The 17481-nt window shown below is 39.1% G+C and overlaps 1 protein-coding gene across 6 annotated transcripts in view; it reads left to right on the forward strand.

Moving 5' to 3' along the window:
- kiaa0586 (KIAA0586 ortholog) overlaps positions 1–17481 on the forward strand; it is a 159531-nt gene that overhangs the window by 130910 nt on the left and 11140 nt on the right. For all 6 annotated transcript variants that reach the window (XM_007251920.4, XM_022672971.2, XM_007251921.4 and 3 more), the window contains one exon: positions 17184–17246. In XM_007251920.4, coding sequence (XP_007251982.3) covers positions 17184–17246 — 63 coding nt within the window. The remainder of the gene's footprint in view (positions 1–17183; positions 17247–17481) is intronic.

A 17481-nucleotide genomic window follows, 5' to 3' on the forward strand; every position in this document is an offset into this window, starting at 1 on the left:
CAAAACTTCGTTCCCACACAACAAACTAACCATTTAAATCCAAAGGCTATTGGCTCTAGAGGAAACAATAATGATGTGTTCATTTGTGGATTGTGGATTTTGTGAGGTAAGCCAGGTCAGGTTCAGTGAAAATGTACTCTTATATTCATGGCAGCATTTAAAGAATTGGCCAAATTGAGATTTTAACAAACAGGTGTATCATTGAACAATATTCAGTCTTTTTCAACCCTAAACAAGAATTGATTATTTATTGCACTGTATGTCATGTATTCATTTATACTCTATTCATTATTTTGTAGCATTGCCATTTAGCTGGTAGCTGTGTGGGCTGTTTTCAGCTGCGATGATATTAATGGCCCCTGTGTGGTCATCTGCTGTAAGATGAGGATCCATGAGAAGCTGATGTCAGCCTGCCCAGCTGCACCACTGCATCTATATCTGAACAGCTGCACGAGTCTCCTGGTGAGAGCCTGCAAACTCAAGCATCAGGCACGCTAAAGGCTCTTCCAGAGCACACATATCATTTTATTGTGTCTTTTAGGAATTCAGCGCGTTTGAAGTTACAAAGCACAGTCCTCTGAGACTTCTGAGACCTCTGAGGCTGTTAGCAGTTGCACCAACTGGCCTAGACGCTCCAAATAGCTTAACGACTTAAGCGCAAGCAGGGAAATCGTAGAACCATATTCTGTCACTTGTGTTTTACTGTTATTTGATAAATCTGCGTATCCTCATTTGCTGCAGTTAGTTAGTTTCCAGTGTTATAACTCTGTCAAACTCTTGCATCTCAGTATTGTCTGCTTAGAGTGAGACTGCGTGTGCCATCTGGAGCCGTCACTGTAACTTTTACTATCAGCAGCGTGGCAGCGTGGATAAGCATATGGGTGCTTAGAACAGAAAGAGTGCTCATTTTTTTGCTGCAAATACATGCAGTTAGTTTCAAAAGTGTCATTGTTGTTAAAACTAATAAAAAATGTACAGCAAGAGCTGTAAATAATAAAATATGCAACATGTTTGTGTTGAATTATGTTATAGTGGCAGTAAATATATTTTACATTATCATTTTTTTTTTAATCACTGCCATGCGGTTTTTTTATCATGCCACGAGTTTTATAGTGTTCGATACCAGATGATGCTATTGACACTAAAACATGTTATTCTTTGAAAAACAAATTATTCAATCATGCCAATATCTTTGGCTGTTTTGTGCTGTCTGTTAGTGGTTTGTTTTGCTTATATATATATATATATATATATATATATATATATATATATATATATATATATATATAAAACCTCTGGAATATAATCAAGAGGAAGATTGATGATCACAAGCCATCAAACCGAGCTGAACTGCTTGAATTTTTGAACCAGGAGTGACATAGAGTTATCCAAAAGCAGTGTGTAAGACTGGTGGAGAAGAACATGCCAAGATGCATAGAAACTGTGATTAACTGAAATATTAAAAAAGATGCAGAGCTTTCAGACCTGAGATAATGCACAGAAAACAAGTTCATATTCATAAATATTTTAGGAGTTTAGAAATCAATATTTGGTGAAATAACCCTGTTTTTTAACTCCAGTGGCATCCAAAATTATATTAAATATTGATGCTTTTCAGTGTTGTAGCAAATTTGGAGATGCCAGTGTACCTCTTTTTTTAACATTTTGAGCGTGGCTCATATAAATGTCTGCAATTTTTGAACCTCTTTTGCTAACTCAAACTGCTGTTTTGATTTTGTGCTAGTTTTGTTTGGGGTCAAATATTATTTGGGTCTTGTCCTTCCTCCAGTGCTGCCTGGCTGTCAATCAGCATTTGGAGATGCGTCCATCATGTCCTCTGTAAACCATACTGATCTGTGAACCCGTGAACACATTTTCTGCATCACAGCACACGTACGTCTACACGTGTCTTCACAGTGGTGTAGATCACCCAAAATATTCTCTAAAATGAGAATCTAGTTCATCACTTCAGCACTTCTGGAGGATGGGATGTGTTTGGTGCACTGTATTACTGTATTATATACAGCATAGCTGTGTGTCTATCACTTTGTTGAGTCTGAGATTGTGTGCGGAGATAAGGCCGCTACACAGATGGACATATGGAGAGGAGGAGGGGTTGAGGAACGTCTCCTGAAACTGAACCGGGTCTCGGAGCGTGTCCGGCAGCTCAGATAGCCTTCACCTCTTCACCCCGAGTCTTCCTCCACCACCCGGTCCAGAGATATGGAAGAATCATCCCCAGAGTGGTGAGCTTTGATGTGCGGAGGCAGACGGGCCGCTAAAGCCGTGCAGCAGAAGGGCCTGGCTCTGCTTTCACAGGTGGACGAGCAGGGCTTTAATGGAAGCTCTCCTGTTTCAGGCGGCCCAGGGTTGGGGAGGTTGTACCCCGAGCTGTGTTTGAAGTGTTTTGAAGAATAGAGTCCTCCTGTCTGCATATGCTGACAGATGTGCGTCATGCTCCATAACTGCGCAATGTGGGCTTTTTACCACTAAACTCGGGGCTGAGTTACTGAAGGGAAAATTGTTGAAATATAGAAATTAAATAATGGCAGCCTTACTTTCTCAGTCTGTTATTGACCAATATGTCTTTGGCGTCTTCTCTGAGTCCGCAGATCCACCACAAATTCACATTTACTCCAGTGCAGGCTAAAGTACGGGGTATTTTAGTGCTGGCAGTGCATAATGCAAACATGGTTTAACACAAAACTAAATAAAAAATAGGGTCACTTTACTGTATGGTAAGGCTACGTAACACTGAAATAAGATTAATAAGTGTATTTTTTCCTTCTAATTTTTTTTCTCTCCTGTTTTCACTCTAATTTACACGGCCAATTACCCAACCCATTGCCGAGAAACCAGCGCGCTCGGAGGAAAGAGCAGCAACTCGTTGCAATACATCTGATCACTGATGCCTTGTGCTGCGTACATTACCCTTTGATGTGTTCTCTCAGCGTTCCGGTAGCCGATGGCAAGCTACATGAACAGGATTCGAACAGGCGATCTTCTGATCATAGTGGGAACACTTAGCCTGCTGGATCACTTGGAGCCCAGATTATGGCAACTTAACATGACACATGCATAATAATAATAACAAGGCTATACATCCGTAAGGCTACATAGCACCAACATAACATGCATACATCTAAATAACATAAAGCAGTGTGACACCTACATTAGCACAAGTTTGAGGCTGCAAAACATCTACATAAGAATGTATATCCCCTATAAAACCGTAAGGGTATAGAACACCTACATAAGACTAAGGCATAATACCTACATAACCATAAAACTTCATAACATATATGCAAACATAAGTCTGCATAACGGGTACATAAGCACAAGCATTTATATATAAATATATAAAAATAATACCACTAATAATCTCTACATGAGCATAGCTTTTAATGGCAAAAGACAAAAACCCACATAATCATTCAAGGCCATAAGTCAATTGAAACTGTCTTAAGACAATTGGCCTCAAATTTGGAATCAAAACTTCCCTCATGACAAATGACACATTGGATTAATAATTCCATAAATGCTTATGTAGGATAATATCAGTTATAAAAGGCGTACGCAGTGCTTGTACAGTTGTGAATACAATTGAGTTACACTGACTATAGGATGTGTTTACAAAAGGTGTTTTTCAGCCAGCGTTCAGCTCAGCCTCAATCACAATGTGAACAATCGCGCTTATCCTGCTGATTTATAGCAGGAGGATGATCCTCTGTGTAAATCGCTGTTGACCCTCAGTGTTGGCTAAACGTGGTTGAGGGGGATTGGTTGTGTGCTGCATGATGCAGCTGTAATTGGTTTATTTCTCTTTTCTCTCAGACTTTAGGTTTTAGGGTAATCGTGTTGAGTGTGTGTGAGAGAGAGAGAGAGAGAGAGAGAGAGAGAGAGAGAGAGAGAGAGATGTGTGTTTGTGGCTTTAAGGAGTGAGGCGTCTCTCAGTTAAAGCTCTGCTGTGTTTGTCTTTGTCCTGAACAGCCCTGTTTCTCTCATTCTCTCTCTCTCTCTCTCTCAGCCCATCTGCTTTCTATCAGAGCTGCTCTCCCTGCCAGCTAAAATTCCTCCATCCAGCTCTCTCTCTACCCCTCTCTCTTTCTCTTTCTCTCTCTCTCTCTCTCTCTCTCTCTCTCTCTCTCTCACTTTATATCGACTATCCTTCTGTCTCAATCCCAGTTTCCTCACTGTACTCACTCTGTTAACTCTCCTGATTCTGCTGTATTTCTCCCTCATGCTCTTTCTCATGCACACTTTCACTCTTATATATTGTCTTTCTTTGGCTTGTGCTATATCATTTTCTCTCTCTTTCTCTCCCTCAACTACTCTCTCATTCATTCCTTCAGCCTGTCCCTCTTTCTCACTTTTTTCTCTCTCTCTCTTTCTTTCTCTCTCATTTTGCTCACTCTGCTCACGCTCCTGTTTCTTATTCTCTATCCTTTCTCATGCTTTGTTTCTCTCTCTCTTTGACACTTTCTCTCTTTCATATAGGTCTGTCACTCAGGCTCTCTCTGTTTCTCTATCTCTTGTTTTCTCACTTCTCATCTCTCTCTCTCTCTCACTTTCTTTTGGCTCTCCCTTTCATTTCGATTTCATTTTCATATTCTCTTTCTTTTTTTTTTGCTCATGCTGTCTTTGTTTCTGTCACTCTCACTCTTCCCGCCAGCCTCTTTCTCTCTCTTTCGCTTTTGTCTCTGCTATCTCTCTCTTTTTCTCTCTCTCTCCTTTTCCTCTCATGCTTTGTTTTTTTTTTCTCATGCTCTCTTGCTCATGCAGACATTGTTTTTTCATGCGTTTCTTTTTTTGCTCTCTTTCTCTCTCTTTACCACTTTCTCCCACTATTGCCCTCTCTTTCTCAACCTCTTTTTATCTCTTGCTTTCTCTCTGCTATCTCTCTCCTTTTTTTCTCTCTTCTCTCTTCTCACAATTATGCTTTCCCTTTCTCTAACATTTCTGCATTTCTCTCACTCTCAAACATACTCTCTCACTCACTCTCTCTCACTGTCTTCACATTACTAGTTCTCATTCTCATGCTTTCTTCTTTTTTCCCACTCTCCATTCTCATTATTATATTTTCATATCCCTCTCTATACATATCTTTCTTCTCTTTAACAGCATACAGACTTGTATGCCCTCTCTCGTACATGCACATTCTCTCTGCCTTTTCACAGTCTCTCTAACACACATTATCTCTATTATCTCCTTCTCTCTCCCTCTGTCTCTATCCTTCTCTCACACACACACTCCCCCTCTCCTCGTTGTGTGGAACAGGCTGTGGCACCCTATCAAAGCCCTGGCTCTGGTTTAATTCCCCACAATTCAGAGCAGCATATTGAATCCATCAGTGCTGTCACACGTGCCCAGTTCTCCAGCAGTGCCTGAGGAGCACAGGACCCCAGCCAAGCCCCACCACTACAGTCACTGTCTTAGTTTGGACGCAGCTCTGTGTTTGGACGAGTGCTGCTAATGAAATATCAGAGAACATGTTAAGTTCTTAGTTCCCTTCAGTAAACAGGAAGTTTGGTTGTTGTTCAAAAGAGCATCTCAGTCTTAAGTGTGGTTTCGGATCCTGATTCTGATCCAGGAAACTTTAATACCGGCCGTGCAGTAAATCAGATCACCTCTGTCTCTCTGCCAGACACGTCTCCACTCCACCTGTCTGTCCAGTGAGAAACAACTTCCTGCCATTTTCTGTTTCTCTCCAATGTCTTTGTATGGTTTGTCTCTATAATCAACATTTACATTATTCATGATCTTCTTCTACTGAATATTAATGGCCAGTAACTGCCTCTGCATTTAGCCCCCCACCATTTGAAGACACTCAGTTAGATTAACAGAGCATTTTGATGGATATCAGTGGGATTTAATCTTGGACAGTTAAATAGATTTTGAGTGCTGGAGCCATTTGCTCCTACCCACAGTTCATACAGTACAGCGTCTGGCTCATAATTGCATTTGGCTCCTTATGAGAGCTGGTATTAAATTATTGGCTGTTGATGATTCAGTCATCGACTGATTGAGATCGGGGGACTTTAATGAGTCTAATGAGTCTGATGTAGTGCATTCTTCCTTATAATCAATGGCTTGCTCTGTTCTTTTTGCGTGTTTTTCTTGTTTTTTTTTCTGCATTGCAAATGTACAACCCCAGGTTGGAACAGTATGGAAAATGCTATTTTGGTTACATTTAAATTTGATATTCATTTCACAGCGGACAGTATGAACGCAAGATATGTTATGTTTTGTCTGCTCAACTTCATTTAATGTATTACTTAACATCTATTTCAATATTCCAACCCTGCAACACATAAAACATTTACCAATTTCTAGTATTGCCGTTTTTTTCTCATAGCACTTAAAGATGGTTTAGTCCCAAGGCTGATGTAATAAGTGTGAAGCATGTTGTTTTGCATTGTCCTGTTGAAAAAAAAAAAATGTACATCTTTGGTGAGTCTTAAATGTAGCATATGTTGCTTTAGGAGCTCCATGTACTTTTCTGCATTAATGCTACAATCACAAGTACAAAAATCACTCTGGCTTTTGTACTTTTTGCTGGTTTGTTCTTATTGTATTTGGTTAGAAGCACAGTGGACCCAGTTCTTCCAAAAAAGGTCTGGAATACTGACCTGGAATACTACTGGAGTCCAGATAAGGCAACTTAATTTCTGTACATGATTAACATAAGGCTTTTGTTTGGCTTAGTAAAATTTAGGTGGCATTTGTGAATGTAACTGCATTGTAAGTCTGTTTCTCAAAAGGTTGCCAAAGTCCCTTGCCCAGGTGGTTCTTGTTAAATGATGCAGTGCCATGTGAAGGATCGAAGATCACAGGTGTTCAACTTAGGCTTGTTCTTGTTCGTGGCCTGTACACACACTGAAATACCACATGATGTTTTAAATTGTTTAATGATTGAGTTCTCTGTAGATGGAGAAATATGAAAATCTATTCCACTCTTACTTTGAGAGAGATTGTTTTTAATCATTTAAATAATTATCTCATACATTTTTTTAAAAACTAGAAATTATCAGCCTATCTTTGCTGCTCAAAGACATTAAAGCTTCTGAATATGTCTTTCATTGATATAGCTTTTGCACCAAATCATCAGTTGTAAAATCATTTGTTGACACTGCTTGTTTTACACCATTAAGTCATTAATTATTGTCTTTACTTATAACTTGCTCTAAATCTCGCCCGTCCCAGCGTTTATGTTTTTTGGAACGTGTTGCAGGTCTAAAATGCAGGAATGGAAAAAAAATATGAAATATCTTAAGTTCATACTGTCTGCAATGAAATAAAAGTCAGAGTAAATATAAGGAACACTTCTTAAGGTTGTAATTTTCCACTTTTAATGCTTGAAAAGGAATGTCCACACTTAACTTGCACTGTGAATGATGAGCAGCGTTGTTTCTCTCCATACTTTGGCTGGCGCTCTTGTCTGTTCATGCATTTACAAGAAGACACACATTCCTAAGGCTACAGACGATCCCCCTGCACTAAATTTAGAGGCGAGTGTCTGTCTGACCGTGAGCGATTCTGTTCTGAGGACTGTGCTGGCACCTGCCAGAGTGTACCTGGCTCTTCAGGTTCACTGCTTCTTTTCTTAAAGGTATTGTTCCAAGATTAGTAATGGCTGCAGTACAGTTCTAACTGTGAATGCTCAGTGCGGTTTCCTCACTAATCGCTGCACAGTAGAAGTGTATTCCCGAGTCAGAGCATGTAGCTTTGCATTGCGTATTCCACTGTGATGAGTATTAATCTCTGATCTGCGCTTCTCCCTCTCCTCTCCAGACCTGGTAATTACAGCCCCTCAGACAGATGCAGTCGTGTTCACAGATGGCTGAGATGCTGGGCAGTATGCCCATGGGTGCTCTATGCCCCTCTCCCTTTTCTTCACTCGTTACAGCTCACACACACACACACACTTACACACTCCCACACTCCCAAAGGGACCTTACCCCTTCATACCTGGGTTACACTTACTACAGGAAGCCTATATTGAATGTTATGAATTGGAGCAGCATGGATAATTCTAAAGCTAATCATTATAATGGTCTGACTGTTATTCCCCTTGTATTTTTGGAAATATTTTATTATCCTTTAATGGGACAACACTGAAGATATGACACTTTGATACAACGTCAAGAAGTCAGTGTACAGTTTATATAACAGTGTTAACTTTTCTGTGGCCTTAAAATAACTCAACACAACGCCATTGGACATACCTGTCCAATCCATCCCGTTCATCTTTAACTTTCTCTGCGTGGCAGATGTCTTCTTGGAGGTGTTTTGTTTGGGGTTGTTATCATGTTGGAAAACTGCATTGCGGCTCAGTGTCCAAGAAAAGGCAATCATGTTCTGCTCTAAAATGTCACAGTACTTGAAATTCAGCTCCCCAGTGTCGGAAGCACTCATGCAGCCCCAGACCATGATGCTAACACCACCATGCTTCACTGTAAGCAAGGTACAGTTGTTTTGGTATGCCTTACACATGCTGGACACCATCTGAGCCAAACAAGTTTATCTTAATCTCGTTAGACTGCAGGACATGGTTACAGAAATTCATGCTCTTGGACTGCTTACCTTCGGCAAATTGTTTGCAGGCTTTCTTGAGCATCAGCTTCAGAAGGAGCTTACTTCTAGGACAGTGCTTTGCAGACGGAGTTGATGCAGTGTGTGACATATGATTTAAGCACTGCAGGTTGAACTCCCATGCTCATGCATCTATTTTTTAAAGCCAACCTCTAGATATTACGCTGGAAACCTGGACTCAGCTTCTTTGGAAGACCCTGGGGAGGACGGCTCTGAGTGGAATCCGTCCTGCGAAACTGCTCTATGACCTTAGCAATTGTGCTGTATCTCAGGTTTAAGGATGATAGAAGTCTTCTTATAGCCTGGGCCACCTTTGTGGTCAGCAGCTATTCTGCCATCTTCTTGCCTTGAAGTGCCATGTTGAATATCCAGTAGCCAGTATAAGATAACTGTATGCAAAACATCAAATTATCGCACTTGAGAACTTATAACACTAACAAGGTCTCAGTCACATGACACCAGGGAGGGATAATGGATAATCGGGCACAATTTGGGATGTACCAGATTTTCAATTTAGACGATATTGGCTGTGGTTTGAGTTATTTTGAGGGCACAGAAAATGTATACTGTTATACAAGCTGCACACGGACTACTTTACATTGTATTGAAGTGTGTTGTCTCCAGCGTTGTCCCATGAAAAGACATAAAAAGTAATATATATAAAAGTAGTAGTAGTATATAAAAAATACACACATTAACAAAAATTTGAGGGGTGTATTCCCTTTTGATGTTTTTTTTTACTGTGTATTTCATAGAATAGGAACTATTATTGTGTCCTGTGACTTTTGCCATGTCCCATTAAAGGTAAAGAATGCTGCACTGACCTCTGGGAAATGTGCGTGGGTCTTCCTGCAATAAATGTGGAACTGAATTCTCCAAGAGTTGCTTGGATTTTTTAGACAGACAGACAGATAGATAGATCTATAACAAGAACGCAGTTATATAACAATTTAGCAGTGCACATTTGTAAAGATGTAAACAGTGGATAATAAACTAGTAGTGCAGAATAGGGTAAAACTATAACAAATATTGTAATAGGGCATCTCAGAGGGTGTGTCTATTGTGCTTATTATGTATTCCTACTACACATATGGCACTGTGGATCGATAAATGGATGGATGGATGGATGGATGGATGGATGGATGGATGGATAGATACATAGATACATAGATACATAGATACATAGATAGATAGATACTTTATTTATCCCGAAGGAAACTTATTCATATTAAATGTTAAATGACCTCAATAGATTAACAGAAATAGAATGTCTCATTCTTTGGGCATCCAATATCAGAACTCACTTTTAAGTCCTGGCCAGTGTTTCAACATGTGCATGATGAGTTTTCCCAAACTGTTCAAAAGCTAGATTTCTTAACATTATTGTAGATGTTTTGGCTTTATCACTAACAAGCCTGTATGTAATTTATGTTAATGCTGGTAATGCGTGAATTCATACAGTCTGCTACTGCTGTAGTGCGTAGCTTTAACCTCGTGCTGCATGTAGCAATAAGAGAGTAGAGATCCTCACCCTGTCAGTGGGAGGTACCACCCTGTGTGAGAACTCTAACCCTGAGAGAGCACTGCCAACCCCACATGAAGGAAAGAGCAAGCGAGATGTTTCACTTTTTGATCACATTTTTGGATTAAAGTGTCCTAAAGCTGTTTTGCTCATTTTGGGAAGGTGGGAATGGGAACTGGTTGGTGTCTTTCTGTCACAAACTCATCAATTTAGAAAAACTCACTTTGAGAAAGTTTATCCCTCTGTTTTTTTCTCTACATAGTTAACCCCTTGCTGGGCTTTGGTCATAGCATGCTTTTAAAAGAAGAAATGGGATCTGTATTTAGCACCTTTTAAGGGTGAGTGGACATAAAAGATGAATCAAGCTTCTGTGTGTGTGGTCCTGCTGATCAGTGTGTTCATATGCTGCTTCTTTTAGGATTCAGCTCCAGCTGTTTGGTCAAATAACTCACATAAAGAATGATTAGTAAGGTTTATCATCATAACACATTCATAAGCAGTGAATAATGCCTTTATAAAGCAATTCTTAATTTTTTTATGAATAGATGATGCCAGTACTGCTTAATGTGGGCTTAAGGTGTTATGAGTGAAAAATGTTCCCCCACTTTAGTTTGAGTCCCTCAAAATGCTTAAAAAAACTGATATGTAAGGTAAAGGTACCTGACTCATTAAATTTAATGTATATGAATATATGTAGCTAACATTTAACAATGAGGGTACATTAATTAACAGTACTTCCAGCAAAATGTGTCAACATACAGCTCTGAAAAAAATGAGACCACTTACAAAATTATGACTTTCTTTGATTTTACCCAATTGTAAAATATAATCAAGAGGAAGATGGATGATCACAATCCATCAAACCAAGCGGAACTGTTTGAATTTTTGCCCCAGGAGTGACATAAAGATATCCAAAAGTTATCCAGTGTGTAAGACTGGTGGAGGACAATATGCCAAGATGCATAAAAACTAGAGTTATTCCACCAAATATTGATTTCTGAACTCTTAAAACTTTATGAATATGAACTTATTTGAGGTCTGAAAGCTCTGCATCGTTTTTGTTATTTCAGCCATTTCTCATTTTCTGCAAATAAATGCTTTAAATTTTGGAGTAATTTCTTGACACTAGTTAAGACATTAATCATTACGAATGTTTGAACTATTTTAAAATGTTAAAGGTTTTAAAATGTTTAGTAATGTATAACTAATGTTAAATAAAAATGAGTTGAGACATTATAATGAAGTGTTAGTTAAATTCAAATGTGATATTCTAATCTACACAAATGCATGTTCAGACAATACAATACTAGTTTTCCATTACAAGTCATGTTACGAGTAATAGCATTAGCTATATATAGATTTGTTAAAGCACCGCTTTATAAATGTGTCATTCAAAGCTTATACATATGTTATAAAGTCCCTATGTAGGTGCCCTTCACATAAAGTTTTATCAAATTATTTATCTTTAAATAATGTTTATACAAAGATTATTTTACACTCTTGTCTGCAGTGTTGGCTGGTGTTTTTAATGAGCTTCCATTCTAGCGCTCTTGTTCTAGCGTTTAGCATTCTACCTTTAAGGTTTGCTTCTCCAGGTTGTGACCTCTAGCCGAGAGAGCCATTAAACTGGAGATTGGCTGGAGAAGCAGACTTCTTTTAAAGTTGCTTTGTGATTTGATTTCACAATCATTTCACCTCTGTGATTGACCTGCTTTGAAATTGGTCCATGTGAAGTCTTCCTTTTTTTCCCTTCCTCATCCTTTTCTGAGGCATGGTCTCTGAAGGTCCCGTAGGTCCTCCTGGGACAAATAACCCACTTCTCTAAAAATAACCATTAGTCCAGAGCAGTGGGCCACGGGAGCATGCTGTAGCCCTATTTTGGCATGCTTTTCTAAGCCTTTTATCTGACTTCACTTCTGTTAAATGCATAGAACTGTCTGTTAAGAAAAAAAAAAGAAAAAGCTGGTGGTTACGGTCGAGAGGTTTTATATTTGAATATCCTGTTACGTCCTATAGCTTAAGCTGTAGCTCAAAAGTCTTCAGCAGCAGAGCTCTGTTCTCCCTCTGTGGGCCAGGTGTGTGCATGAGCATTATAGCAGATTCATGTTGCCACTTTGTAACCCCGCTGCTCAGGCTGGGGTTGTTTTGACTGATCCAGCAGATGGCTTTGTTATTGCATTATTCCCCCTAAATATCTTTTAGTGAAAAATTGCATGGGGTCAGATTTTAATGTCTTTTCCAGTCTGAGGATTGTATGCTGCAGTATTGCGACACACATAGCTTGTGTGCTGTAGTGAAATAGTAAGATTGAAATGACATGGGAGACTGACCTTAGCTGTTTGATGGACTGATACTGGGCTCTTTGCTGTTTAAAGAGCCTTGAGGGGCTTTCCCCCCGATGAAGATGGATAAGATCTCTCTCTCCGCTGTCTCTGACCCTGAGCCTCGGCCTGCGTGACCCTCTCCCCTCTCCACTGCTTGACCTCGCTTTACGAGGGCACGGCATGGGCCGCCTGGCCCTCCAACACCGAGTCCTGCTCCTTCATGCATGGCCTGCATTCTCTCATTGCCGCTGCTGCCTGTTTACCTCTTAGGGGTGTTAAAGTGTATTGATGCATTGAGGTAAAGCAGGCAACGAATTAACTGTATAGATTTTTAGAAAATACCTGATTTGATAATCTGACTGGCTGAGCTGTGTTTCCAGTTGTTATACTGTATATGCATTAGTTGTGTAAAAAGTTACATTAAGTATTGCAATATTTGTGTAACAAAAACAGTGATTAATTAATAGTATACTTTGTAATATTAATAAACATGTTTGTATGATTATATTGTATGATCTAAAATTGGAATGAGTTGCAAATTATTGCAATACTTCACCTTGCTTACAGTATCCCAATATATTGTAAAATATTGATAAATATCATAACCCCTGTATTGTGATGCATATAGTATCGAAAAGTTCTTGCCAAAACACAACCTTGGTATAAATGCATGACTTTACGCATTGAGATCTCTGTATTCATGTGCTCATGGGATTAATACTAATAAGTTGCTTGGCATCCATGGCCTAGTATTAAGAAAACTACATTGTTTTATAAAAGAATTTGCTGTTTACAGTTATTACAAATAATAAATTGTGTTACTTGTTGCTGTCTTTATAATTCGAAATTTTGAGCAATGTTCCAAAAGCAACATTATGCACTGAATTCTAGACTTTTGTTCGTACTAGCTATGTTGCATAATTATTTTTAGTAAACATAAAAAAACAACATAAACTCTTTAAAGCAGCAGTCTGTAAGTTTTGAGGATTGAGGGTTATAGGGACCTCTCTGTTGAGAATGTTTAATTTCACAGAGCATGTGGAAGAGTACTTTTAAAGCAGGTGATTTTAAATAATCTGCTGTGTGTAATTCTGTGTTTTTAAGTATATTGTTTGCTTAATCTTGTTCATTTATTAAATACTATCAAAACCTAGAAAGCAATTACATCATACAAACATACCAGACCACTCTGTATTAACATTCTCCTAACACATCTCATAACTCAGGAAATTTAAGAAAGAAATATGAATATAAAAAAATATAATAAAAATATGATTTTTTAATTGTAGTAAAACTCAAGTATTTTAGAGAAACATCAAACTCTTTCCTTATGTATCGTAATCAAATCAAAATGCTTTGAGGTCCGAGATTTCCACCCCTGATTCCTTTCCACCAGTTCCAGATGAAAGGAGCATTGAGAGACCGTGTCCCGTCCTCCCCACCTCACCCCCTCTTAACCCTTACTGGATAGGACAGAGCTGGCTTTAGAGGGGAAGGGGTGGATGAAAGCTTGCTTTGGCTGAATGCAAATCCCCCCTCTTCCCCCTGCTGCTAGGCTTTTCCACTCACACAGCTGCCCCCCACCAACCCTTCATTCGGTGGACGCTCTGCAGGACCGACGGGACTTTCCGTGAGATTCTGGCCCCGAGCTCAACCTCGAGCCCCTCACGCTCAGCCCCGGACCAGGCCATCTCCTCTCCGGGGCACAGGGTAGGGCTGGGTGGCCCCCTGTCCCAAAGGTCACAACCCCTGACTTTCAATTAGCTCTCCCAGTATTAGTCCAGAGGTTGGGCGCTGGTTAAAAAGCAAAGGGGGGCGGCTACTTTGCAACACAATGGCTCAATCAGCAGCCCATACAGTTTTAGCCAACAGTGGTGTAAACAAGCAAGGAGAAAAGGATTAGTTAAGAGAGCCATTGATGTCTTTGATTGACTTAATCTGTCTTCCTGGGATAGGAAGTTTGATGGATTTGCAATACTCCAGGGATGACCTCTCCTCTGCCTCCTTACTGTTCCTCCTTCAGCCTGCAGACTCCTGTTGTCTGCAGAGGAAAGAGCAATGCTTTTGTGTTTAAACAGAGATTTAAAAAAATGGGGATTGGATATTGTGTCTGTTAGCTTGAACGTTTCCTGCAACTGTTGTACTAACCAAGTTTTCTAGTAAAAATAAATTGTATGTAAACCCCCCCCCCCCCCCCCAACGTCTTAAACACAATGTCAACTGAGCAAAAAAAACGTATTTAATCATTCTTGATCAGATATTGATATTGTTGATCTGAGCTCATATCACCCATCACTGTCTAGTTTCTCCAATTGCTGTATTGTTTATGCCACTCCTGGTGCAAAAATTCAAGCAGTTCAGCTCGGTTTGATGGCTTGTGATCATCCATCTTTCTCTTGATTATATTGCAGAGCTTTTTAACTTGGTAAAATCAAAGAAACTCATTATTTTTAAGTGGTCTCTTATTATTTTCCAGATTCATTCTGAAAAATCAGCAAGATAATAGAGCTTTAAGAGTCACACACATATATATATATATATATATATATATATATATATATATATATATATATATATATATATATATATATATATATATATATATACTTTTTTATGTGACTCTTAAAGCCCTACTATCTTGCAGCCTTTTCAGAATGAATGCTTGTCTCCTTGCTCTTGCATTGTTTCTGTGCATGTGTGGGTGTGTGTGGGTGTGTGTTGGCAGGGTGTTTGTAAATGAAACAGCAGGCCAGATGTTTACAGCTGAGGAAAGATGAACTCACGTAGACCCGTTCACACTTTCACGTCTCATTGTGAATTTGAACTGTAATACTCTAGCTGTGTTTATACTCACGTTTTAGCCATTGAGAATGTCAATGAAAAATGAAAATACATGCACGGAAAGACTTTTAAAAGCCTTTGAAGCCGCTCACAGTCGTTCAGATGGCTAGCGCAGTGGTCACTTCCTGTAGAGTATCTGAGCATCTGAGCTTTTCTGTGCTAAACAGCGTGTGCTTCACATTCTCTGCACAGGAAGTTGCTGCTGGAGTTGTGAGGGCTTGTGCTATTGACAGGACAGAACAGAACAGTCAGTATGGAGGATTTTTTTTTTGTAGAGCTTTTTGTTCCTCTGGCTGATGTCATGGTCCAGCAGGGGTTTGCTCAGGCGAACACTTCCACCATAAGCAGGCATGACTGAGGGCTGTCTCCTTGCCGGCCACCATTTTACAGTTGAACAGAGGCCGCCTTTTGTTGGCTGAGCTGATTGTGTTCCGTGCTTGAAGGATGTTAGAATGCCTCCAGTGGAGTTTTGCTCTCTGGCTCTGTTCACTCACTGCACTCTGCTGTCCCGCTGTCTGCGTCCAGAACAGTGTGCTTGTTTACGCTGTTGATGCTGGCTGGCAGCACTGAGAGTGTGAAGGTGAACGTGTCTGTCTGTTGCACACCTAGCCTTGCCTTGGGCAGGAGTGAAAGGTGAAGGTGTGTGTGGGGTGTGTTTGTGCAAACAGTAAACTTTCTTCTTATCTTTTTTACTGTTTCTGTTCTCAGCGGTGGTCTTCTTTCTGTTCACTGCTCTAAAGAGAAACAGTGGATGGAAATATTTGGTACTTTTGAACTCTTGAAATGTCTTTATTGAAATAAGAAAGAATTTGAATGCAGTTAGGCATTTGGGGCCTAGAATCAGTCTGCTTGTTCAGTTTGGCATTAAAGCTAAAAGGCTAATGTAGCTAAGAAATCATTGTAGCTAACATGTAAAATTGCTAAACACAATGCTAGTTGGTAGAGGAAGAAGTGGGACAACATACTGATATTGTGATAAATCATATAGTTTCTGTTGTATTGTATTGCATTGATACCTGGCATCAACTATCAATGTTTTTTTATTGGAACATATTGATATTACTTAGCAAATTGGATACCTAAAATAAGAAATTAAAACTGAAAATGGAATTAAGAGGCTGTTGATTAACAAAGACATTTGTCTCTTTAGCCTAGAGTAGAGGGTAATAAACTAATGCTGTTAATAGATACTGTGTTTTCACTGTCACCAATCAAATCTTTATAAATATGTGCTGAATATGTGTTGAAATATGTTTAAAATAAAGATAGTTTAAGTGGCATGTATAGAACATATTTACCCTTCTGTTGTGTTTATTTAATGCTGATGTTAATTTTTTATGTTTTTTATTACTGGTCAAAAAATGAGTCTCAATAAAAGCAGATTAAGAAACCAAAATATGGTACAATTTTACAAGAAGATTCACTAATGACGGTACTTACAACAGTAATAAACTTTACTAAATGGAAAGTAATGCCTCAACTAATAATTAATTGAGTCTAGTGTACATTGAGATATTAGTTTAAAAATGTAACAAATAATATTACTTAACTAGTGTCAATTAATAATTAGGTGAGACATTCCTACATACTGGTAATTATACATAAATAAATTGTAAGTAGTACATATATATTATCACCTAATAATTGTAATAGATCCTTAAGTTTATTCAAGTTAAGTTAAGATTTTATGCATGCACTGTTATGTGATGCTGTGATGCTAGTATAATTCGTGTTATAAGCTTCTGGTAATCGTTAGCTACATTAACAGCTACATTTTGAGATAAGGGGAAAAAACTGTGCATGACTGTGTTTAAGCAGTGTCATAGAACATGCATGAGAAAAGAAGTCTTTAACTGTGTCAGCACGTTAACATGTTTATCTCTGGTCTGTTTATCTTTCCTCAGACTTGCTCGCCCAGAGAAGGAGCTCGAATGACACGGATGCTTTCTTTGAGGACATGGCTAAAGGTATTTTCTAAATAGCTTGGAATGCCTTGATTGTTTTCATATGTTTTTTTTTTTTTCTGTTTGCCAGAGGCCGTCCTGGCAGTGACTTCACCCTGGTTTCACGGTTACAGGGTAACACGTTACCTATCGTCCTTTAACTGTTCTCACGGCTTCGAGCGCTGCTAAAAAGGTCCATCAAACACCCACCCACAGAATAACCTCCAGAACAACATTGCCAAACAGCTTCATGTCTCAG

This window comes from Astyanax mexicanus, chromosome 14 (genome assembly GCF_023375975.1).
Source record: "Astyanax mexicanus isolate ESR-SI-001 chromosome 14, AstMex3_surface, whole genome shotgun sequence".
Lineage (NCBI taxonomy): Eukaryota > Metazoa > Chordata > Actinopteri > Characiformes > Acestrorhamphidae > Astyanax > Astyanax mexicanus.